Source organism: Megalobrama amblycephala, linkage group LG20 (assembly GCF_018812025.1).
Source record: "Megalobrama amblycephala isolate DHTTF-2021 linkage group LG20, ASM1881202v1, whole genome shotgun sequence".
In the NCBI taxonomy this organism is placed as follows: Eukaryota; Metazoa; Chordata; class Actinopteri; order Cypriniformes; family Xenocyprididae; genus Megalobrama; species Megalobrama amblycephala.
In genome coordinates, this window is record NC_063063.1 from 20638995 (window position 1) to 20663557 (window position 24563).

Here is a 24563-nt window from a genome sequence, read left to right on the forward strand (position 1 = left end):
GCGGCTTTCATTTATTTCATTTCATTGTCTATTATCAGAACAGATTACAAAATCCAAAGGTGCTGGCATTTTATCTGTCATTACAGTCGAATGTCAAAGTTCAGCTGGGACGTTCTTCCTAAACTGCAGTGATAATGATGCTGAGCTAAATGAGGTAAGAAAACAGTGTGTGTTCATCATAAGGTCATGTTGTGTCATGCTTCACTGAAGCTGAAAGGTGTTAATAAGAGGTGTGACAAGGTTAGACTAGTGCTGCTCTATTGCTAACAAGGGTTTAAGGGTCCCAGTGGCCTGCCTGATTCGGTCACTTTAACCTGCAAAGTTATAAATGATGGGTTGAATCAGCAAAATGTTACTGCAAACCACCAGAGACAGCTGTTTACTCCACTGAAAATCTGGTAAAAGGCACATGGATCTTAGCGACAATATAATTACCTGAACTGTGTAATGTTAAACCCAACTTTTACACTGCATGCAATTCAATGTCACACTGACCAGCAAAGGCAAATGTCATAGTCCACCTTTTATACTAGCACTGTGCAGTTTCACCTTCTCAGCATGCAGACATTAAAGCACAAACTTGTGAAGCTTGTGCAAGTTACACACATTTACTTCACAGGATTTCATTGTATAGCCAATGATTCTGTTTTTGTTCAGTCATTTGTATTATCAGGGAACAGATAGCAGGAATTGGTTCAAAGGTCACTCATGTGCTAGTTTTATTGGACCTGAGACCATGCCTTTCTCCTCAGTCTTCTTGTGGCTATAGCAAACCTACACAAGGGACTGTCTCTCAGGACTTTTTCTTCCAGTTCCATCACCTGACGGACACACCGGACTCCTGCAGGTTACCCAGGTACGTGCTTCTAAAAAACCTGAGCTTCCATCTTTTTATTTGTTGAATTTCATATCCATATACCAATACATGTAAACATAATGTTACGGATGACACTGAGCAGTTGATGTTTTTGGTGTGCTGATATAAATTTACATTTATTGTTATGCATGTTTTTAAAAAAAACTGCATAATATATTTTTTTCAAGTAGGTTTTGTAACCATAGAGGAAGATGAATTTAACTCGGTTGGTCAGAATAAGTTTGAGAATCCTTTATTAGAATTATCTTGTGAGGGTGATTTGAGTCAGAGTTCTGATTAATAAAATGACTTTTACCATAGGTGTGAATATGCTGGCCATGCACAAAAACCAAAACCAGACTTTGATTGTTGCAATATCAGAGTATACTCTTAATAAAAGGGTGTATATATCTCTAAAAGAGCATTTGTACTTTTACAAAGGATAGTTGATGGTCTTGAGACTGGAAAAGGATTTACAACCATTGCTAGACTTTGACCTCCATAAATGCATGGCTAGGCAGATAATGTACTAAACCCAATAGCATTATTAAAATAGCCATGTGTGTAATACTGGAGGCCATGTAGAATACTAGGGGAACAGCAACTGGAGGATGTTAAGAAGGAATTTCACTGCTTTTGTCATAGTTTTCTTTAACAGCCAGACACATTAGTATTTTTCTCAATTGGACTGTACCGTGTTCTTCAACCTTTGAACAAATTGATTTGTCTTCATCAATATCTTCTAATCAGCACAGCATCAAAACTGTGCTAATGTAATTACAGGGACCTTGAATTTCCTGTAAATTCACCTACTGTAAATATGACCACATAGAAGTAAATTATGTATGAAACAGCCCCTCCATATTATTCGAATTTTATTTTCAATACTGTTTTATTCTTTTCAGCTGCTCCAACAGACCCTGCACATTATGCAGTTCTTGTTAGAGTTCCTTTTTACCCCACTGTCCACTTCAGGACTGGTGTTTCTGTTCAGCCTTGCAGCTGTAGCCCTGGTCCATCTCAACACCAGGCCGAAACCACTGCAGCCACCCACAGACCTCAACCAGCAGACTGTGGGCGTTGCGGTGAGTGCAATCATTTGTCAGCTGAACTTTAATATGCACTTTTAAAGCAATATAATACATTATAAATCAATAATTTGTCTTTTTAAAACATCTCAAATGCTTTAGTCCGACTGTAATTGTACCAGTTTAGTTTTTGCGAATTGCTGGAGGGATTGAGAACCAGGATGATGGAACAGGCTCGGAGGACTAAGATGGAGCCAGAGGGATTGAGAACCAGGGTAACGGAGCAAGCTCTGAGGACTAAGGTGGAGCTAGAGGGATTGACAACCAGAATGATGGCACAGGCTCTGAGGACTAAGGTGCAGCCGGAGGGATTGAGAACCAGGACGATAATGCAGGCTCAGAGGACTAAGGTGAAGCTGGAGGGATTGAGAACTAGGACGACGGAGCAGACTCTGAGGACTAAGGTGGAGCTGGAGGGATTGACAACCAGAATTGACGGCGCAGGCTCGGAGGACTAAGGTGGACCCGGAGGGATTGAGAACCAGGATGACATACCAGGCTCGGACGACTAAGTTGGAGCTGGAGTGATTGATAACCAGAATGATGGTGCAGGCTCGGAGGACTAAGGTGAAGCTGGAGGGATTGAGAACCAGGACGATGGAGCAGGCTCGGAGGACTAAGTTGGAGCTGGAGGGATTGATAACCAGAATGATGGTGCAGGCTCGGAGGACTAAGGTGAAGCTGGAGGGATTGAGAACCAGGACGATGGAGTAGGCTTGGAGGACTAAGTTGGAGCTGGAGGGATTGACAACCAGAAGGATGGCGCAGGCTCGGAGGACTAAGGGGAAGCTGGAGGGATTGAGAACCAGGACGATGGAGCAGGCTCGGAGGACTGCAGAAGACTGCAGAAGAGGCAGGAGATTGGAGGTCCAAGGTTGAGCCAGGGGCTCAGAAGACTGCAGTGGAGCTGGTGGGAGTGAGGGACAAGGTGAACCCAGCGAGGATGGAGGACCCCAGTGGGGTCAAAGAAGGTCAAACATGGCGGCTGGGTCAAGCTCCAAAAAAAAAGGGGGAGGGGGGGTCTGATGTTTTAATCCATCACTGAGTAAATACACAGACATAACTAAATTAGAAACAGGTGAATGTAATCTGTAACCATGGAAAGAAAATAGCACATGAGAACCAAGGTAACAAAGGAAACTAAAAACAGGAAACAAGAACATATAAACTAAGAGTCCTAGGAACAGAAACCAAGTGAGAATGTGACAATGGTAGTGTGTGTAGTGTATCACTTCATGAGGTTCTTGTGTCTGATTTTATATGATTTTATTTATGATTCTAAAAGTCTTTTATAGTAGCACTTCAATGGTTTAATATCTTGCAATTTTTATTTACAGGATGGCGCTAGAAAAACAGCACTTTTGAAAGATGACAACTTGATCTCATATATGTATGAGGATGCCAAAACTCTATATGATGTTTTTCAAAGAGGACTACGTGTCTCAGGTGAGAGGTCATGAGGTCAAAATTAACAGCATCATTAAATATTGATATTCATCATTGAATATTGAAACAAAGTCCTACATTTATGATAGCTATACATGTTATTTCACATCCCTGGTACATCCAATCTGATATCCACTCACTTTAACATCTTCTGTTAATATGGTCTGTATGATATTTCATCTTTACCATGCAGGAAATGGACCGTGCTTGGGGTATAGAAAGAAGGGGAAACCTTATCAGTGGCTTAAATACAAACAGGTATTTGTACCAACCACAAACAGAATCTATTTGCTTATAATTAATGAGGGAGGACAACTAAGGTCTTTGTTCCAATCCTTGCCTCTGATTGTCTCAGGTTTCAGACAGAGCTGAGTTCTTGGGGTCTGGACTTCTCCACCGCGGCCAAAAGCCATCACAAGAATCCTTTATTGGCATCTTTGCCCAGAACCGGCCAGAGGTGACATAATCTAAGTCTAAACATGAATCAAAATTTGCAATATATCATACTGCAAAACATCAGTATTATTGTCTTTTTTCACTTTAAATATCCAACCCTCTTAAAAAAAGATAAATTCAACTGAAAGGGAAAGCTACATAAGATAAGGCTTGTTTATGTTCATTTATGCAATAAACAAAACAAAATATATATGGCAAAAAAATAGCCAGGAAAACAAGGCTATTTAAACCTATCTTCCCTATTTTCAGTGGATTATCTCAGAGCTGGCCTGCTATACTTATTCCATGGTGGCAGTGCCTCTCTACGACACCTTGGGACCTGAGGCTCTTGTGTTCATCATTAATAGAGGTACTTAAGCCTGCTTGCTTGTATGCTTCATTAGAGGTGTTGGTCAAAGCAGCTTTAGGGATCACACCTGCTGAACCGCTGACTTATAATCCTTCAGAAGAAGATAGTGAACTTAGTGACCTTGCTTTTTCCTCCAGAGTTCTTCCAGAGTTCAAGCTGCCTTGTTTACCTTCACATAATTATATAACTTGTTTTCTATTTCAGTAATGAAAATGGTGATGTTATGCACATGCGTATTATGTGTTCAGTCTATAGGTGTGTTTTTTTTTTTTGTACAAAGTGACATCTCCAACTACTGGCCTGGCATACATAACACAGCGTTTTTAGTAGGGCTGCAATGATTAATCGTTTGCAAAATAAAAGTCTGTGTTTACGTAATATATATGTGTGTGTTCTGTGTATAATAATTATGTATATATAAATACACACACATACAGGTATAAAGTTTAGAAATATATGCATGTATTATAAATAAATATATTTATATGCATTTTATATTACATATAAACATAAATATTTTATATATAAATATAACATTTTCTTAAATATATACATGAATGTGTGTGTATTTATATATACATAATTATTATACACAGAACACACACATATATATTACGTAAACACAGACTTTTATTTTGCAAATGATTAATCGCGATTAATCATTGCAGCCCTAGTTTTTAGTTATTTTCATTGATCAGTGTGAACGGGGATTCCTTTGATAATGTTGTCGTCTGTATGCAAACAACGTAAAGGAAAAACTGTTCAGTTTTTAGTAGCTACATCATTGTCATGTAAATGCACCCTTAGTTTGGATTTGTTCTGTTACTGTTTGCCTGTGTTTCCAGTCTTTGTTATTTTACTGATTAAGTTACGCACCTGTTTTATGTTTGGTTGATTATCTAAACCTGTGTTTTTAAGCCCTCAGTTCTCCCAGCTCTTTGTTCGGTGTTGTCTATGTTTTACATTGTTGTATTTTATATGATTTTGATTCCTTGTATTTTCCTGCATGTTCCCAGTTTATACTCCATTGTTATGCGATTATTGCAGCCACATTTGACAGTAATATTTTGAAATATTATTACAGTTTGAAATAACTTTTAAAAAAATATATATTTTAAAATGTAATTTATTCCTGTGATTGCAAAGATTTTCAGCAGCTATTTATCCAGTCTTCAGTGTCACACAGTCCTTCAGAAATTAGAAATCATTATGCTGATATGGTGCTCAAGAAACATTTCAACATTATCAATGTTGAAAAGAGTTGTGCTTTCAGGATTATTTGATGAATAGAAAGTTCAAAAGAACAACTTTGATCAAATAAATGCATCTTTGCAAACAAAAGTATTAATTTCTTTAAAAAACAAACAAACATATCTTACTGAACCCAAACTTTTGAACGGTAGTGTAATATCTTTACCTTTATAACTGTAACTTTTGCATTTAACATTTTTTATTTTAAGGTATTTTTTAGTATTTAATCCCACAGTAATTGTGTTCTGCATATGATTAAAACTTTTTAAGTACTCTTTTTCTCTTTGCAGCAAAGATATCGACAGTGATATGCGATAAGCAGGATAAAGCAGAAATACTGCTAGAAAACTGTGAGAAAAACCAAACACCTGTGTTGAAAACCATCATCCTCATGGACCCCTATGATGCAGCATTGACTGATAGAGGCTCTAAGAGTGGTGTGGACATCCTGTCTTTAAAAGATGTAGAGGTACACTGACAGCGCGCTCTGATCAGTATTAATAATGATACAACAAAACAAAATATTAAAGGCACTGATATCTTTCAATGTCCCAGAACACAATATATATTGAAAAACATTTGTGTTTTTTAGGCCTTGGGAAAGGACAACCATCACAGGCCAGTTGTGAGTAATGGGTTAATTATGAACTTAGAAAATAGTATTTATTAATGTATTTCATAAACTCAATGTGCTTTGATTTTTTTTTTTCTGCAGCCACCAAAGCCAGAAGACCTAAGTATTATTTGCTTTACCAGTGGAACCACAGGTAAGTGTGATGCAATGTTTTCTATTCTGCTTCATGACCACAAAAACACAACAGGCCACATTTATATCTGTGAAGCCAGTGTTGTTCCACCACTAGTGAATATTGTGGTGAGTTTTAAGTGTATGAGCTTAAATTTTGTATTCTCTGCTTCAGGGGATCCAAAGGGAGCCATGCTGACCCATGAAAATGTGGTAGCAGATGCAGCCGGTGTGGTTAGGACCTTTGAGGTGCTGTATACAGTGATGGCTACATGATTTTTAATCTCTGTGGGAGTGTAGATTTTTAATGTTCGATGTCAAACCCATGTTTCTTCAGAGCGTTTTTGTTCCCGTTCCATCCGATGTGTCTATCTCGTTTTTGCCGCTGGCGCACATGTTTGAAAGAGTTGTACAGGTAAGCCGCTCTTTCATATCTGGCTCTCACCGTCATCTTTGATGAAACATTCTTGAAGAACTTTCAAATTTTCAGTGCGTATACTAGAATCTTTTATAAATGACATAGATGGATTTCTTTTGCAGAAGAACACTGAAGTCATGCTTGCTTGTTCTTATTTATGTGTAACAGACAGTGCTGTACAGTGTAGGGGGAAGAGTTGGGTTTTTCCAAGGTGATATCAGACTTCTACCGGATGACATGAAAGCCCTGCAGCCCACTGTATTCCCAGTGGTTCCACGTCTTCTGAATCGTGTTTATGATAAGGTTTGGAACTACACACACAGTCACTGTTGGGGCCGTTGCCACATTTACATGGCCTGGTATAATGTTTTATAGAAGGGCCCCTATCCATACACTCACTCGTGTGTAATGATGAAGATAAGATTTATACATCTTTCAGTGGCTTTTTCTGCAGGTTACATTACAGCAGTAGATGGTGACAAGTGACCTGTCTTGTCATTGAAAACACTGATTAATTCAGGAATGAAACTAGTTATGTTCTGTATGAGTAAGTCATTGAATTGATCATTCAACCAATTCATTCAAAATAAATTATTTATTCAGGGACAAGGCACCACTACGCTGCGTTGCTCAGAGATGCTTGAAGGTTTATTATGCTGTAACTATTTTTATTGACAGAGCATAAATAAACAAGCATAGAAGTAATTGGGAATAATTTGTCTAAAATGTAAGTTACTCAATATTAACTTCTCATTTATTCTCTCGTTTTCTCTGTAAATTAGTAAAGACATTAGTATTGAGTAAATACTATATATATATGTAACATGTAAGTTGCTCAATACTAATGTCTTATTATAATTTAAGGTAAAAATTTTATACACAGGCGCGTTGGGTTTCCATGTTTTATAGGGATTTTACATAGACATAACTGATCACCCCTAAACACAACCACTCACAGAAAACTTTTTTTTAAGATTTATTTTTGTCTTTATTATTATAGGATAGTGTAGAGCAAACAGGAAGTGAAGTACGAGAGAGGGGGGAGGGGCGGGATTGGGAAAGGTCCACAAGCTGGGATTCAAACTCGGGACGCCCGAAGCGCAATGCGCTATATGTCATTGTGCTGCCCACAAGGATATTGGCACCGACACCGAAAACTTGCATTTTTACATTTTCAAAAAACATAATTTTGTATGATTTATAAGCTGTTTTCCTCATGGGGACCAAAAATGTCCCCACTAGGTCAAAGATTATTGTGGGAACATTTTGTCCCCACAACGTAAGGTTTACCAGGACCACACACACACACATTTATTATAGACTAATAAAAGAAGTATGTGGACACAGCAGTAATATAAATCAGCCAGTCAACAAAATGTTATGCAGCTTATCATTTATTGCACTGTCTAAACTCACACTTATATTAAAGAGAGAACTTTTACTGTAACACAATTTGAGGCTTCATTCACATCCTTAGTGCAAACATGTGGGGTGTGTTACCCGCCAAGGTTTAACACTTAAGAGTTTGAGGTATATGCTTTTTAATGAAATACTCTAAAAGCCTTTCATTGTCCACTTTCTGCTGCCTTCTCAGGTTCAGAGTGGGGCCAAGACTCCATTAAAGAAATGGCTTCTGAACTTTGCCATTGAAAGGAAATGTGCAGAGGTCAAGCAGGGCATTATCAGGAATGACAGCATGTGGGACAAACTCATCTTTCACAAAGTGCAGGTATCCTCAACAGACTAGTTGGGAGGGTTTTTGAATGTTTTAGGGGAAGATTGGTGCTCCTGCGAGGAATGGTTCTGAAAACTTTTGACTTGTCTTCTGCAGGAGTCTTTGGGGGGCCGTGTGAGAGTGATGGTGACGGGGGCCGCTCCCATTTCTCCATCTGTTCTCTCTTTTCTTCGGGCATGCCTCGGGTGCCAGGTAAGAAAGGAAGAAATGGGAGTACGACATCAAAAATCAATGCACTATATGGCTTTTGTTTTAGCTTATAAATCCTCTATGGTAATAAAAGACAGTATGATGCAGTTGTGCTTTACCGTGTACATAATAAACATGTGCACTGTCAAAGAAGTGTGTGTATTGATTTGGTGTCACAGTGACCCAGTTCTGACCCCTTTATCACTGGCCTGCTTCCAGATATTTGAGGCATATGGCCAGACAGAGTGCACTGCGGCGTGCTCTTTCACCATACCAGGAGATTGGAAAACCGGTGGGTTCCTGTGACTGAAAATATATTTTGTTCGTTAAACAACACTGAGCGCTGATTTCAATTTCAAATGATTGATTTCAGGGCATGTCGGAGCTCCTATTCCATGTAATATTGTCAAACTTGTTGACGTTGAGGAAATGAATTACTTCGCATCCAACGGTGAAGGAGAGGTAATGGAACACCATTTTATAAACCATAAACCAATATGTAATTAAAACCTCTCATAGCTTGGGTGTTTCATTTCAGATTTGCGTCAAAGGGAAGAATGTGTTCCGCGGATATCTCAATGACCCAGAAAAGACAGCAGAGGCTTTGGACAAAGATGGATGGCTGCACACTGGAGATATTGGCAAATGGCTGCCTGTGAGATCCCTATTTTAGAGATTATGATATATTATATTGTTACTTTTTAGGATTCTCTTTCTTAAAGGGGTCATGACATGGATTTTGTTTTATTATTTTAATATGTTCCTTGAGGCTCACTTATAATTTTTGCACAAAAAAACAAATATATTGTATATGAGGAAAAACTATTATTTTCAACCTTCATTCTGCCCTTATGTCTGAAATGATCAGTTTTTAAGGGGCAGCTCCTTTAAGACTTGTCTGTAAATGGCCACTGTTATGATTGGATTGAACATCATTGCATTGGAAACCGTATCAATGCATGTGAGTAAGTGTTTTGAAAACATTGTCTGTAAAGTAAATTTTTTTTATAGAGGAAGCATTATGAAACCATTTACTTACGATTTGTGATGCAGCTTCTGTCAGACCTAATATAGTTGACTGCTTAATCTTTCAACAAACGTTCTTTGCAAACTCTCCATTACACTGTGCCTCATTTACAAAACAAAATGCTCTGAACAAACATAGACTGACCCTTGTTTACACTGCACACATCTGCAGCGCGTTACGGCTCCGGTGAGGTTTTGTTCCGTCCTCTATGCAGTGTCAACTCACACTATTTCAGAAGCGAAGCGGCTGGATTCGCGAGACCACTAGATTTGCCTGTCCGACGTTGTTATCCTTTATTTTTTCGTGTTGTTAATGGCTAAATAGTTATATTTTGTCTGGTTTAATTGTGTTTATTGCTATGCCATACTTCATTTTGCTGTAGCCTACAGACGAAGTTAATACACTTTTGAACAATCATCTCTTGTCATCAATTTCTGGCCTCCTAGTGATGTGAAATATGAGCAGGAGTCTTCACAGGGTGATTATTTTGACTTTCTTTTGTATTTGAGCTGCGCGGCTTGGACAAAGCATACGTCAAAAATAGAATTGCCGCCAATATTTAATGAAGCGCTGCATCGAGCCGCTTCAGGGACACTTCTGAAACGTGCTGCGGCATGGCTAGTGTAAACACAAGCATTGACTAGAGTGGCCGCGGATCAGTTCCGGTAGCCGCGGCGCAGCCGTAATGTGAGGTCTGTACAGAGGTACAAACCAGCTGTTTAAAGGTGCCGTAGAACTATAACGACAGTCTTGTCTCCGTGAATACAGTAAGAAACAATGGTAACTTTAACCACATTTAACAGTACATTAGCAACATGCTAACGAAACTTTTAGAAAGACAGTTTACAAATATCACTAAAAATATCATGATATCATGAATCATGTCAGTTATTATTGCTCCATCTACCATTTTTCGCTATTGTCCTTGCTTGCGTACCTAGTCTGTTGATTCAGATGTGCACAGATCCAGACGTTCTGCCCTTGTCTAATGCCTTTCATCCAGACGTTAATACTGGCTGCCGTTGTCTAATGCCTCGATCATGGGCTGGCATATGCAAATATTGGGGGCGTACACCCCGACTGTTATGTAACAGTCTGTGTTATGTTGAGATTCGCCTGTTCATCGGAGGTCTTTTAAACAAATGAGATTTATATAAGAAGGAGGAAACAATGGAGTTTGAGACTCATTTTATGTCATTTCCATGTACTGAACTCTTGTTATTTAACTATGCCAAGATAAATTCAATTTTTAATTCTAGGGCACCTTTAAACTTGACACGTCAAAGTGAAAGTTTTTCTCACTCTTCCATTTGTCCTGTTGTCGACAGACTCAAGTGTGCCAAGTATGTCAGAAACTGAATGATGTACTGTATACAGTGTAGACAGCATCAGTGATTAATGGGATCTATTTGCTTTTGATGCGATGTGACATGTCACTCACATCCAGTGTAGGCAAATGTCAGCTGTTAAGCAACTAAATGCCAGTGGGTGGGGCCTATGGTGCGATGATGTGTAACTATTCGTCAGTGACTTACTCTGGAAGCAGGCATATGCTAATGTATTTGCCTGTGTGATGTCACAGATCCCACAAAATCAAAAAGAGCCATTTTTGGAGCTTGATTAAATAAATGCTTTGTTTTTTAATGAGGACATTTTTAAAAAATTGTATTAATATTTCACTATATTACTGCTTTTACATTTTTTTATATGAATAAATGCAGGCTTGTTGAGAATAAGAGACTTCTTTCAAAAACATTAAGAAATCTTACCAGTTACAAACTTTTGAATGCTAGTGTGTTTGTAAGAAATAGAGTTAAAAGTTATCATTTTAATGTGGAAGTTATTTTTTGTGTTCAATTTTCCAGACTGGAGTGTTGAAGATAATTGACAGGAAGAAGAATATCTTCAAACTCGCCCAAGGCGAATACATTGCACCGGAAAAAATTGAAAATGTTTACATTCAAAGTGCTTCAGTCGCCCAAGTGTTTGTGCATGGTGACAGTTTACAGGTAACATTAATATAAATTCCTTGATGATAAAAATGTCTGTTCTTACATTTTTGAGTATTATGTAGTCTAATATCACTAACTAAATGTGTCCAGTCCTCATTGGTGGCCATAGTGGTGCCAGACCCTGAAATATTGCCAGCTTTTGCAGAAAAACTGGGAGTGAAAGGTTCACTAGAGGAGCTATGTAAAAATCAGGTATGCTTTGTGAAGTTACATACTTTACATTCGAAAATACATACATGACTTACGAAAGATTTAATCTAAAGGATTTCTGCCAGTTTACTTGTTTAAAACTTCCAAAATATTTATATGTTTACACACGTATATCATACAGCAAGCAAGTGCTCAATATTCTTCATGTTTTTGTAGGAAATCAAGAAAGCAATCATCTCTGACCTCATCAAGCTGGGACGTGGAGCTGGGCTGAAGTCCTTTGAACAAGTAAGCACTTTTAAGATTCATAGGCTATTATTGGCAACTATCAATGTTAAGACACTGCTATATATAGGTCATATGCAGTGCATGGTACATGGATATAGCATAAGATCATGCATTTTTCCCATAAACAAAAGAAAACCACATGGCTAATATAGGTTTGTACTCTTTTCTTCAAGGTAAAAGACCTGTACCTGCATCCCGACATGTTCACTATAGAAAACGGTCTTCTCACTCCAACACTGAAAGCCAAACGGGCAGATCTCGTAAAATTCTTCAAAGTTCAGATTGAGAGTCTTTATGCTAACATGCACTAAAAAAAAAAAAGCTATCCTGATATCCTGCGGTGTAACCCGGGTTCACATATTTATGAGTGCTTTTTGTGTTATGTTTTTATATTTGCTTGAAGATTAAAATATTTTGTTAGCATTGCACTGCATCAACCATCTCTACATTTATTAATATGTGCCCAAGATACTTTCATTCATCATTACAGCCGAAAAGAATACATGCCTTTTCTGGATATATTATTATAAAACAAATGTACAGCCTTAAGAGATTTTAATGAATACCAAAGAATGTTAATTTATTTTTTTCCCCAAGGAAGAAAATGTGAAAACATTAATACATCAATGAAACAAACAATTATATTTACATATATGTGCTTTGTGGAGTAGAAACTAATTTTGCTGTTGCTTTCCATTAAAAATACGAAGGAAATAAAATTAAGAAATTATTTTACAGATCATGGTTGTTTATTTGTCTCTGAAAACTTGAGGTTGACATCAGTTTTACAAAAAAAAAAAAAAAAGCCATCAAAAATAAAGTAAAATTATTTCAACTATATAAACAATTCAGAAAATTTGCATGACAAAGACTTTGTTACAACTGGAAAAAGGCTTTGCATAATCAGTGTGGGCATCAATGTACGAGAAAGAGCAAGCGAAAGAGAAAGGCAAGAATAAGTTTCAAGTAAACATCTTAATAACCCCCTTTAAAGAATATGCTGCCATATGCCTCAATCCCATTTTTTTTTCTCTGGCAGCTGTTCTTTGGAAATGAAATGTTATTAAGTTACACAAGTTAATAACTTTGGGGTGTCAGTATCAGTTTGCTTCAACACTAAGCGCTGGTGCCATTGAACAGCTTTACAAAAGAATCAGAAAGATATTTGCATCTCAGCAGGGTTCAGGCCCTAATATTAGGTGCTCTGTTCAAAGCGAGCTGTGAAATGTACAATTCTGTATCATTGCTCTTTCTTTTCTTCACTTGTGGAATTATTCGCTGAGTCATAGTGACACTTCTCGACACATCTGCGTGGAAACCATCCTCTAATACGAACTTCAGCTATAGGGAGAGATATCATTTTATACATCAAACTTATGAATCACTTAATTACTGATCATGTAGCAAAATTTTGGAAACATTCTGAAACGTTACCTTTAGCCTGTTCCTCATTCAAAACTTTGTCCCCATACATCCACCACCTGTTGATTAACAACAGCATATTAATCAATATATATACACCATTCAAAAGTTTGGGGTTTGTATATTTTTTAAAATGTTTTTGTAAGACACTTTACAATAAGGTTTCATTAACATTAGTTAACATGAACTAACAATGAAAAATACTTCTAAAGCATTTATTAATCTTAGTTCATGTTAATCCCAACATTTACTAATAAATTATTAAAATCAAAAGTCATATCTGTTAATATTAATGGACCTGAGTTTACATGAACTAATAATGAACAAGTGCATTTTATCGATTAACGTTAAAGATTAATAAATACTAACAAATGTATGTAAAGTGTTACCAATGTCTCTTACACTCACCAAGGCTGCATTTATTTGATTGATACTACAGTAAAAACAGTAACACTGTGAAATATTTTTCAATTTAAAATATATTGTAAAATGTAATTTATTCCTGTGATGGCAAAGCTGAATTTTCAGCATCTCACATGATCCTTCAGAAATCATTCTAATATGCTGATTTGGTGCTCAAGAAACATTTCTAAAACGATCAAAGTTGAAAAGAGTCTTGCTGCTTAATATTTTTGTGGAAACCATTTTTCAGGATTCTTTGATGAATAAATAAGAGTTCAAAATAACAGCATTTATTTGAAATAGAAATATTTTTTAACATTAAAAATGTCTTTACTGTCACTTTTTAACAATTTAATGCAGCCATACTGAATAAAAGAATATAATATAATATAATATTAAAAACTGCCAAAAATATATATTATAACATGCTGGTCTAATAGCATGTATGAAAAACAGTTACCATATATATTTCAACTGTCCCCACTGGATGCTGTGGACCATTAAAATAACTAAAAATGATGGCTCACTTTGTTCCTCTTGTAGCAAAGATCGTCTCCCCCTTTGTGAGTTTGATTCTGGGTTCCTCTGTACAAGGTGTCCTAAAGAAAGTGTTTAATCCCTTTCCCAAAGGGCAACAAGCCCCGTTGTAGTCCTCCACCACTCTGTATTCCACCTGCGAATCAGACGATCATCATTGTGTCAGTCCTTTAGTAAATGCTGCCCTCTTGTGTTTGAAAGTGATTACGGCAATACTTACACTCCTCTGGCGTTTATCATGTTTTTGCTTCAGCTGCTCAATCTGAATAAAGAAGAAATGGAAATATCAATACAAACTGAGCTATATAGCTGTATTTGACTGTTTTATAATACCTATAGATTTATCAATTATGTTGAGCACATACGGTTAGAGTATACTGGTTACACTTCTCATGCACAGGCCATTCGATTCCATCTCCCATGGGGGTACCAGACCATGTGAACACCTGCTTGAAGTTCTCCCATCGGCTGCCCAGGTCATAGGGGAAGATGAAGTCTTCACCTGTTTGGTAGTATTGGATTCTGTCTTTGGCCTGGGAACACAGAGATTCGTGCTTTAAAGGTACCCTCGAATGAAAATTGAATTTATCTTGCAATAGTCAAATAACAAGAGTTCAGTACATGGAAATGATATACAGTGAGTCTCAAACACCATTGTTTCCTCCTTCTTATATAAATCTCATTTGTTTAAAAGACCTCCGAAGAACAGGCGAATCTCAACATAACACCGACTGTTACGTAACAGTCGGGGTGTACGCCCCCAATATTTGCATATGCCAGCCCATGTTCCCAACATTATGAAAGGCATTAGACAAGGGCAGCCAGTATTAATGTCTGGATGTGCACAGGTGAATTAACAGACTAGGTAAGCAAGCAAGAACTATAGCGAAAAATGGCAAATGGAGCAATAATAACTGAAATGATCCATGATATCATGATATTTTTAGTGATATTTGTAAATTGTCTTTCTAAATGTTTCGTTAGCATGTTGCTAATGTTCTGTTAAATGTGGTTAAAGTTACCATTGTTTCTTACTGTATTCACGGAGACAAGAGAGCCGTCGCTATTTTCATTTTTAAACACTTGCAGTCTGTATAATTCATAAACACAACTTCATTCTTTATAAATCTCTCCAACAGTGTAGCATTAGCCGTTAGCCACGGATCACAGCCTCAAATTTATTCAGAATCAAATGTAAACAATATAACAGTATACAATACTCACATAATCCGACGTATGCATGCAGCATACATGACGAACACTTTGTAAAGATCCATTTGAGGGTTATATTAGCTGTGTGAACTTTGCTTATGCACTGTTTAAGGCAAGCGCGAGCTCCGTGGACGGGGGAGCAGGAGAATTAAAGGGCCAGCGTACCCTGAATCGGCTCATTTATAATGATGCCCCAAAATAGGTAGTTAAAAAAATTAATTTAAAAAAATCTATGGCGTATTTTGAGCTGAAACTTCACAGACACATTCAGAGGACACCTTAGACTAATATTACATCTTTTAAAAAAAGTTCTAGGGCACCTTTAATGTGATAATAAACCCACAGGACTTACTGAATTCAGAGGTGGTAATACTATGGACTTGTCCTATACCTCCATAAGGAATCATTCAGTCACAAAGAACCAATTAATACACAGTTTGAATGTTCATACATGTGCATTTGAGAAGTCAATGAAGTATTTTTGTGTAACATGCTAAACTTAATTTAAAAAAAAAATTAAGCAGCATCTAAAATGATAAACAGAGATTAAAATGGTGGAATAGTTACAGACCAGTAGTATATATTGAATAGTAGTATATTTTGATTTCTAGCGGTCTAGATTCTGGTCAATTAAAGACTTTCAACACCTCTTTGTGTCATTCAGTAGCTGTTGATGACACAAAGCGCTCATAGTTCAGGGAAGTCTTTAAAAGAGAACTCCTGAAAGAGTGTTGCTGAGTATTGGATTAGGGGAGGGATATTGGATTAGTTCACCTCATTTAGCAGATAAGAATGCTGTAGACATGCTTACTTTCTCCTCAATCCATGCTTCTATTGAGGTTTTGTTTCGAAGAATCACCTTCATCTAAAAGAAACGAGAAAATTGCTGATTAAAATGGATTTATACAGTGGTGGTCAGAATTATTGGCACTCTAGGTAAATATAATCAAAAATGACTGTAAAAATAAATCTGAATTGTTTATTCTTTTGATCTTTAATTCATAAAATTAGCAAAAATCTAACCTTTCATTGAAGGAAAAGAATTGAAAGTGGGGGGAAAATCAGATTATGAAATAATCTCCTGTTCTGCGTGAGTATAAACATGAGGAAACACAAAGGCCAAATTCCCTTAATCATTCATCACAATGAGTAAAACCAAAGAATATAGTTCTGATGTGCAGCAAAAGATTGTTGAGCTTCACAAAATAGAAAGTGGCTGTAAAAAAATAGCTAAAGCATTGAAAATCCCCATTTCCACCATCAGGGCAATCATTTAGAAGTTCCAATTAACTAAAGATGTTACAAATCTGCCTGGAAGAGGACGAGTGTCTAAATCGTAGTAATGCGTGGTGAGGAGGAAAGTTTGAGTGGCCAAAGACTCTCCAGGGATCACAGCTGAAGAATTGCAGAGATTAGTTGAGTCTTGAGTCTCAGAAAGCCTAAAAAAAATGTATCAAACAGCACCTACATCCCCACAAGTTGTTCGGGAGGGTTTCAAGAAAAATCCTCTGCTCTCATCCAGAAACAATCTCCAGCATATTCAGTTGTCAGTCAAGACTGGACCAGCTTTTATGGTCAGATGAAACTAAAAAAAGAGCTTTTTGGCAGCAAACCCACCAGATGGGTTTGGTGCACACATGGATAAAAAGTACACCATGCCCACGGTTAAATATACTGCTGGATCTTTAATGTTGTGGGCCTATTTTTCTGCTGGAGGTCCTTGTTCAGATATATGGTATCATGGATTCTATCAAATACCAACAGATAAAAATTCAAAACCTGACCGCTTCTGCTAGAAATCCAACAATGGGCCATGGTTGGATCTTCCATTAGGACAATGATCCAAAACAAACATCAAAACCAACACAAAAATGTGTCACTGAGCACAAAATGAAGCTTCTGCCATGGCCATCCCAGTCCCCTGACCTGAACCCTAAAGAAAATGAGTGAAGTGAACTGAAGAGAAGAAGCACTAACATGGAGCTGGGAATCTGAAGGATCTGGAGATATTCTGCATGAAGGAATGGTCCCTGATCTCTTGTTAGGAGTTCTCCAAACTCATCAGGCATTATAGAAGAAGAGTGAGAGCTGTTTTCTTGGCAAAAAGAGGTTGCAAAAATTACTGAATAAAAGGTTGCCAATAAACATCTTTTGTAGATAAACATTTATTTCATAATGTGACTTTCCCCCCACTTTCAATTCTTTTTCTTCAATGAAAGGTTAGACTTTTGCTAATTGTATGAATTAAAGATCAAAAGGATAAACAATGCAGATTTATTTTTACAGTCATCTTTGATCATATTTACCAAGGGTGCCAATAATTCTGACCACCACTGTATGGGAAACATCCTCACAAGCAAACTGGATTAAATAGATCTTATTTAATTTCGTGGGAAAGAAAATAGGAATGTGAGTTAAGGAAGTGCAGCCCATTCAATATGTCCAACCTGAATAAAAAACAACATCCCAACTGCAATAGTGGTCCCCAGAGCCAGTCCCAGTGCAAAAAGAGTGGCTGCAAATGCTGCAATGCTGAAAGGCATGATGGGATTGTGGATGTGCCGAGCAGCGCTCATGTCAATCTTCACTGAGCTCCAACCAAATGAGATCTAAAGAGAATGGGTCAGAACATCAAGATATAGTTCTTAAAATTGTTATAAAGAGAGGAACTATATCGTTGGAATCACTTTCTGAACGATGATTCTTTTTTTTTTTTTTACAGATGAAGAAGCATAAAAACATTGATGGCCAATCAGAATCCATCCTGCTTTAAAGAGCTTGAGCATTTAAAGCGACAGACTTAACTGCAGGGTGCACTAAGAACAAACATAACGTTATTGTCTTATAACTGGTGTGGACGCTAATATAGTTATTGTTATAGTTATCTTTCTTTTTGTGTGAATGGGCCTTTAGTCATAAAATGTATGAACAGAAGCTCAACTTAGCTTAGCCTAGGTAATATTTTTCATACATTTTGTGTCCATGCTACAGCTATTGATTGGTATTAAATTTAATTACAACAAAAATAGTAAGAACAATGTGAAAAAACACCTACCCGATCATAAAGTTGAGTGTACGTAGTCATGATAAATATTAGTGCGGCGTGTATGCAGCCCAGTGGAGCGAGCAGGAGAAAGCTTGTGAAGTACGCATGATTCATGTGACCACAACAGTTGTTGATCCAGGGACAATGATGATCCATCTTCATCACACACCTGAAGGAAGAGGCCATTTTTATATTAAATATGATTTTTTGACATATAAAGCACATAGTGATTTCATTTGGTCAACGATGCACAACATAAACGAGTCCCTCAAGGGATAGTAAATAAAATTTCATTCACACAAATAGGCATCATTTACTCACTCTAATGATGTTTCAAACTTGTATGACTATTGTATGATCAGAAAAGCAAAAAACAGACATTTTTCAAGAAGAAAGCCAATGAAGTTTGAAACAACATGAGGGATTTTAATTTCTGGGGGAACTATCCCTTTAAAGCTGAAGTGTGTAATTTATGTCAGAAAAACAAAAAAAAAAGAAAACAAACAAACAATAATTGTTTTCAAACAGGTTTCTCATATACGCCCCCTATCTACCATTAGATATATAGAAAGATATATTTTAAAAATGACACACTTCAACTTTAAAATGCATCCATATTAATAGAAAACAGTCTGTTTTTTTAGACAAATCTACCTGTTACACTTGCGACAGTGATGCGACCTTGGGGCTTTATAGCCTTGGCACAATTTACAGAACTGTAAGTACATTACATCTTGTTGATTCTCCTGTTAGAAAACACAGACAACAACATAAGTCATATTAGACATGCTGATTTCAGAAACCTTCAGAAAACAGACCATATCATACAAGCACATGCTTTAAAATCTTTCCATACAATATTATTAAAACGTTTGGGGTCAGTAAGAGTTTTAATAAATGAATACTTTTGTCAGCAAGAACACATTACATTTTCCACAGAAATATTAAAGGATTAGTTCACCCAAAAATCTGAGAGCTTTCTGTCCCTCCATTGAAAATGTATGTACAGTATACTGTCCATGTCCAGAAAGGTAATAAAAACATCATCAAAGTAGTTCATGTGACATCAGTGGGTTAGTTAGAATTTTTTGAAGCATCGAAAATACATTTTGGTCCAAAAATAACAAAAATTACGACTTTATTCAGCATTGTGTTCTCTTCCGAAATCCTTTCCATTGAATTGATTCCATTGAATTGATTCCATTGAATCCTTTCATCTGTCGGCGTTGGTAATGCACTTTTACGTCGCCGTGGTTGTTTTTGGCGATTAGGACATCCGCGACATGCACACTTACGCACCATTTTAAAAAATATAGCAATACCAAAATACCAACAATGTAGAATAGCTTGAATACAGTGTGCGTCTCCCTCAGACTGTAAACGAAGCTTCTTCTTCTTCTTTTATGGCGGTTGACATCCAGCGTTTTGGTGAATTACTGCCCCCTTGTTCAACGGCGACAGATGAAAGGATTCAATGGAAAGGATTCCGGAAGAGAAGTCAATGCTGAATAAAGTCGTAGTTTTTGTTATTTTTGAACCAAAATGTATTTTCGATGCTTCAAAAAATTCTAACTAACCCACTGATGTCACATGGACTACTTTGATGATGTTTTTATTACCTTTCTGGACATGGACAGTCTACCGTACCTACATTTTCAATGGAGAGACAGAAAGCTCTCGGACTAAATCTAAAATATCTTAAACTGTGTTCCTAAGATGAACGGAGGTCTTACGGGTTTGAAACGACATGAGGGTGAGCCATTAATGACATAATTTTAATTTTTGGGTGAACTAACCCTTTAAGTAGCACAACCGTTTCAAAATTGATAATAATAAGAAATGTTTCTTAAGCACCAAAATCAGCTTACTAGAATGATTTCAGAAGGATCATGTGACACTGAAGACTGGAATAATGGCTGCTGAAAATTCATCTTATACAGGAATAAATTACATTTTAAAATATATTATTATATAGGAAACAGTTATTTTAAATTGTAACAATATTTCACAATATTACTGTTTTACTGTATTTTGGATCAAATAAACACAGTCTTGGTGAGCATAAGAGACATTAAAAAACAGTAACATTTTGAAAATACGACTTACCGGTTTCCACTCCAGAGGTATGTAACCAGGGCCGACAAACATGGCATTAAAGTAGTTGTAAAGAATGAGGACAGTCCAGTTAATGAGCATGATGAAGTTGATGCTGCCTCCAGTGGTGTCCAATGGCCAGTACCAGATTATGGAGTCTAGTATGGCCATGGAGGAGCACACGCCAATGACCGTCAGAGCGATGATCGGACCCCAGTGGAAAAGCCTTTTGACCTCATGGAGGTTCTCAAACACAATTATAGCAGACAGAATATTCATTTTTTTTGTTGGATTTCAATGTTTTTAAGGTCCTCAATGTAACAGCTGTGAAGTAGTCAGGCGTGTTGTCTCGGTTTACTGCAGTGATTTAAAGAGGTCAAAGGGCATCTTTTCTGTCTCCTCCGAAACAACCAGTGATCGGCTACGTCATCACTCACAGGGGCCAGCCGTTTCCTAGAGTTCCAGACTCTGTCAGCGTGTGGCATCCTTCCGTACTAATCCCCTGATCGCCCTATCCTTGAGCTACAGCCAAGCCATCCATCTGAAGAGAAAGCAGGTGAAGAAAGTAATTATGGAAGAGGAAGAATCACCTCACACAAAATGTTACCATTGTAACTACAATTTAAACCAAAATACCACAGTTAACTTTCATTCTGTATAACATAATAAATGAATATGGGATCTAATTCAATCAATCAATCAGTCTGTCTATCTATACTGTACTTTTTTCAGAAATAAAACTGCCAGCCGTGATTGCCAGAAAAATTCTGTAAAAAAATACAGTAAAAATGTAAACATGTTTACAGAACAACCTGTAATTTACCCCCCCCCCCCAAACATTTCAAACCGGTAAATCCAACAGTACTTTTCTGCTGAATTAGCAAGGCCAAACTACTAAAACCTGTTTTATACTTTTTACATATGCTGACAGCCACCATAATAACAGCTAATAACAGGTAAATACTAATATATAGAAAGTGCACACATATACAAAACACCATCATGGTAACACACAAGACACTAAAATAATGCAATAAACATTAAAGGTGCCCTAGAACGTTTTTTTAAAAGATGTAATATAAGTCTAAGGTGTCCCCTGAATGTGTCTGTGAAGTTTCAGCTCAAAATACCCCATAGATTTTTTAAATTCATTTTTTTAACTGCCTATTTTGGGGCATAATTAGAAATGAGCCGATTCAGGGTGTGTGGCCCTTTAATTCTCGTGCTCCACGCCCCAAGAGCTCGCGCTTGCCTTAAATAACATAAAAAAAGTTCAAACAGCTAATATAACCCTCAAAATTGATCTTTACAAAGTGTTCGTCATGCAGCATGTCTAATCGCGTAAGTACAGTGTTTATTTTGATGTTTACATTGATTCTGAATGAGTTTGAGGCTATGCTCCGTGGCTAACGGCTAATGCTACACTGTTGGAGAGATTTATAAAGAATGAAGTTGTGTTTATGCATTATACAGACTGCAAGTGTTTAAAAATGAAAATAGTGATGGCTCTTGTCTCTGTGAATACAGTAAGAAACGATGGTAACTTTAACCACATTTAACAGTACATTAGCAACATGCTAACGAAACATTTAGAAAGACAGTTTACAAACATCACTAAAAATATCATGTTATCATGAATCATGTCAGTTATTATTGCTCCATCTGCCATTTTTTGCTATTGTCCTTGCTTGCTTACCTAGTCTGTTGATTCAGCTGTGCACATCCCAACATTCTGCCCTTGTCTAATGCCTTTCACAATGTTGGGAACATGGGCTGGCATATGCAAATATTGGGGGCGTACACCCGACTGTTACGTAACAGTCGTCGTTATGTTGAGATTCACCTGTTCTTCAGAGGTCTTTTAAACAAATGAGATTTATATAAGAAGGAGGAAACAATGGAGTTTGAGACTCACTGTATGTCTTTTCCATGTACTGAACTCGTGTTATTTAACTATGCTGAGGTAAATTCAATTTTTGAATCTAGGGCACCTTTAAATTAACAACATAAGATGTACCATAAAACCCTAATGTACATAACTGATGAAAAAAACTAAGAAGAAACATTATTACAATTAAAAACTATCAAATATGAAGTGTCACACAGGGAATTTTGGGAATGTCATGTTTACAGTTTTTATGATTTGTTCCTTTTACTTCCAAAAATGGTACATTTAACAGTATTTTACTGTAAAATTACAGGAAAGTAAAGTTAGATCTATAACAGTTTTTCCCTGTATAGTACAGGAACTTGCTGTTAACCAATGGGCTTTCAGGGTCTCATTTTTACAGTCTTTTACAATTACAATTACAATCATTTTATACACTGTATCAAATCTATCATCTATCAATCTATCCATCTATCTGATATTCGATAAGTTAAAAAATAGGGCTGTCAAATGATTAATCACGATTAATCGCATAGAAAATAAAAGTTTGAGTTTGCCTAAAATATGTGGGTGTACTGTGTGTAATTATTATGTATATATAAATACAAACACATCCATGTATATATTTGAGAAATATTTACAAGTATATGTATTTATTTATATTTTTATATAATTTATATTATATATAAATACATTTTTTGTACATAAATAACATATTTCTCTTAAATATATACATTAATTTGTGTGTATTTATATATACATATTATTTACACACATTACTCACACATATATTATGCAAACTCAAACTTTTATTTTGTATGCGATTAATCGCGATTAATCGTTTGACAGCCCTAGTTAAAAACATTTTTATGACAACATTGTACCTACTTTGAAACACAGAATATTCATTATTTTGAAATTTCCATACTTGTCACTGTAACACTTGAACTAAACAGAATGTGAAATTCAATTGCGACATCTTCTATTTTAAAAATACTTTTATGGTAAAAACTAGGCCAGTTGTCACAAAAAAGCAATAATACTACACTTATCCATTTGTGTTCTACCTCACTATCTCTATGTCAAAATACTAAGACCAGCTTGTTTAGTAATGTCATTATAACATAAAGCAGGTCTAAACAGAAATCAGGAATATAAAAAGAATGCAATGGTTAATGTTACATGTCGATTGTTGTGCTTCAGTGGCTGTACAACTTGTTCCCATGGCGCACCCAAAGCTTTGTTTCTATGCTCCTGTATTGCACAGTTTAGTTAAACTCACTTTCTCTGATTATTCACTATAGATTGTGGTTTAAACAAGCAAACAAATAAAAGAAAAAGATTTTTAAACTGCCAAACACCAGAATAAACTCAGAAACTCTATCGAGTTGCTGTCAGACTGCATGAACTGATTCGGTGCAGGTCGATTACAAAACATCTGATTCTCAATTTTATTCAATATATTACAGTAAAATATAACGTTAGACGAAAACAGAGTCTAACTAGAAATGAGCTTTAGTGACAAATACAGATATCAGACCTAAATCAATGACACATACTTTGAAAAAGGCCAAGGTTACTAATAGAGACATGGATGATGCGTGATATCTTTCATTATGACGGCAGCATTATGTATTTTTATATCTTCGATTACTGAACGGATTGTTTTGTAAATGAAAAACGAATCGTTAACACATACCTCGACTTTTCCTCGTGCGATCAGTGTCCAAGAAAAACCGACAGTCACGATGAATATGAATAAGTAAACTTGCTGTTTAACGCCTGTAATAGTGTTAAAGTCTAAATCGTTTTTAAAATAATTAAAACATAATTCAACATGGAAGATGATACAGTAGCTCGCGCGATTCACAACACGGCGGAACCATTTACAGGAAGGGGTCGTGAACAAATTCTCGTGACACCACCCGGAAGTGACGCAGACGTCAATAAGA

The 24563-nt window shown here is 36.6% G+C and overlaps 2 protein-coding genes across 4 annotated transcripts in view; one reads left to right on the forward strand and one right to left on the reverse strand.

Annotated features, from left to right (window-relative positions):
* The window catches only part of acsl5 (acyl-CoA synthetase long chain family member 5), a 15508-nt gene extending 2761 nt beyond the window's left edge, over positions 1–12747 (forward strand). For both annotated transcript variants that reach the window (XM_048170485.1, XM_048170484.1), the window contains exons 2-23: positions 87–154; positions 753–856; positions 1762–1941; positions 3282–3390; positions 3584–3648; positions 3746–3847; positions 4096–4195; positions 5737–5915; positions 6039–6071; positions 6162–6213; positions 6367–6440; positions 6529–6606; positions 6778–6912; positions 8204–8338; positions 8441–8536; positions 8753–8825; positions 8907–8995; positions 9072–9188; positions 11426–11569; positions 11663–11764; positions 11939–12010; positions 12184–12747. In XM_048170485.1, coding sequence (XP_048026442.1) covers positions 1786–1941; positions 3282–3390; positions 3584–3648; positions 3746–3847; positions 4096–4195; positions 5737–5915; positions 6039–6071; positions 6162–6213; positions 6367–6440; positions 6529–6606; positions 6778–6912; positions 8204–8338; positions 8441–8536; positions 8753–8825; positions 8907–8995; positions 9072–9188; positions 11426–11569; positions 11663–11764; positions 11939–12010; positions 12184–12321 — 2049 coding nt within the window. In that variant the 5' untranslated portion in view covers positions 87–154; positions 753–856; positions 1762–1785 and the 3' untranslated portion in view covers positions 12322–12747. The remainder of the gene's footprint in view (positions 1–86; positions 155–752; positions 857–1761; positions 1942–3281; positions 3391–3583; positions 3649–3745; positions 3848–4095; positions 4196–5736; positions 5916–6038; positions 6072–6161; positions 6214–6366; positions 6441–6528; positions 6607–6777; positions 6913–8203; positions 8339–8440; positions 8537–8752; positions 8826–8906; positions 8996–9071; positions 9189–11425; positions 11570–11662; positions 11765–11938; positions 12011–12183) is intronic.
* Positions 12741–24544, reverse strand: zdhhc6 (zinc finger DHHC-type palmitoyltransferase 6). Of its 2 annotated transcripts, XM_048170486.1 has the most exons (12): positions 24311–24544; positions 20736–21264; positions 20498–20560; positions 19284–19375; positions 18639–18798; positions 18031–18192; positions 16395–16448; positions 14737–14904; positions 14592–14633; positions 14362–14507; positions 13445–13491; positions 12741–13351 (listed from the first exon to the last, which is right to left on the reverse strand). In XM_048170486.1, the coding sequence occupies exons 2-12, from the start codon at positions 21000–21002 to the stop codon at positions 13251–13253; spliced, it is 1302 nt and encodes a 433-aa protein (XP_048026443.1). In that variant the 5' UTR covers positions 21003–21264; positions 24311–24544; the 3' UTR covers positions 12741–13250. The 2 variants fall into 2 exon arrangements, with proteins under 2 accessions (XP_048026443.1, XP_048026444.1); XM_048170487.1 differs by lacking the exon at positions 20498–20560.
* Positions 24545–24563: the final 19 nt, after the last annotated feature.

What these genes read in the sequence shown, in the direction of transcription:
- zdhhc6 (XM_048170486.1), bottom strand. Translation starts at nt 21,002, where the DNA reads ATGAATATTCTGTCTGCTATAATTGTGTTTGAGAACCTCCATGAGGTC. An exon ending in TACCTCTGGAGTGGAAACCG is followed by an intron (nt 20,561 to 20,735) that starts GTAAGTCGTATT and finishes TTCCTGTATAAG; the next exon opens with ATGAATTTTCAGCAGCCATT. An exon ending in ATGATAAACGCCAGAGGAGT is followed by an intron (nt 14,508 to 14,591) that starts GTAAGTATTGCC and finishes TCTGATTCGCAG; the next exon opens with GTGGAATACAGAGTGGTGGA.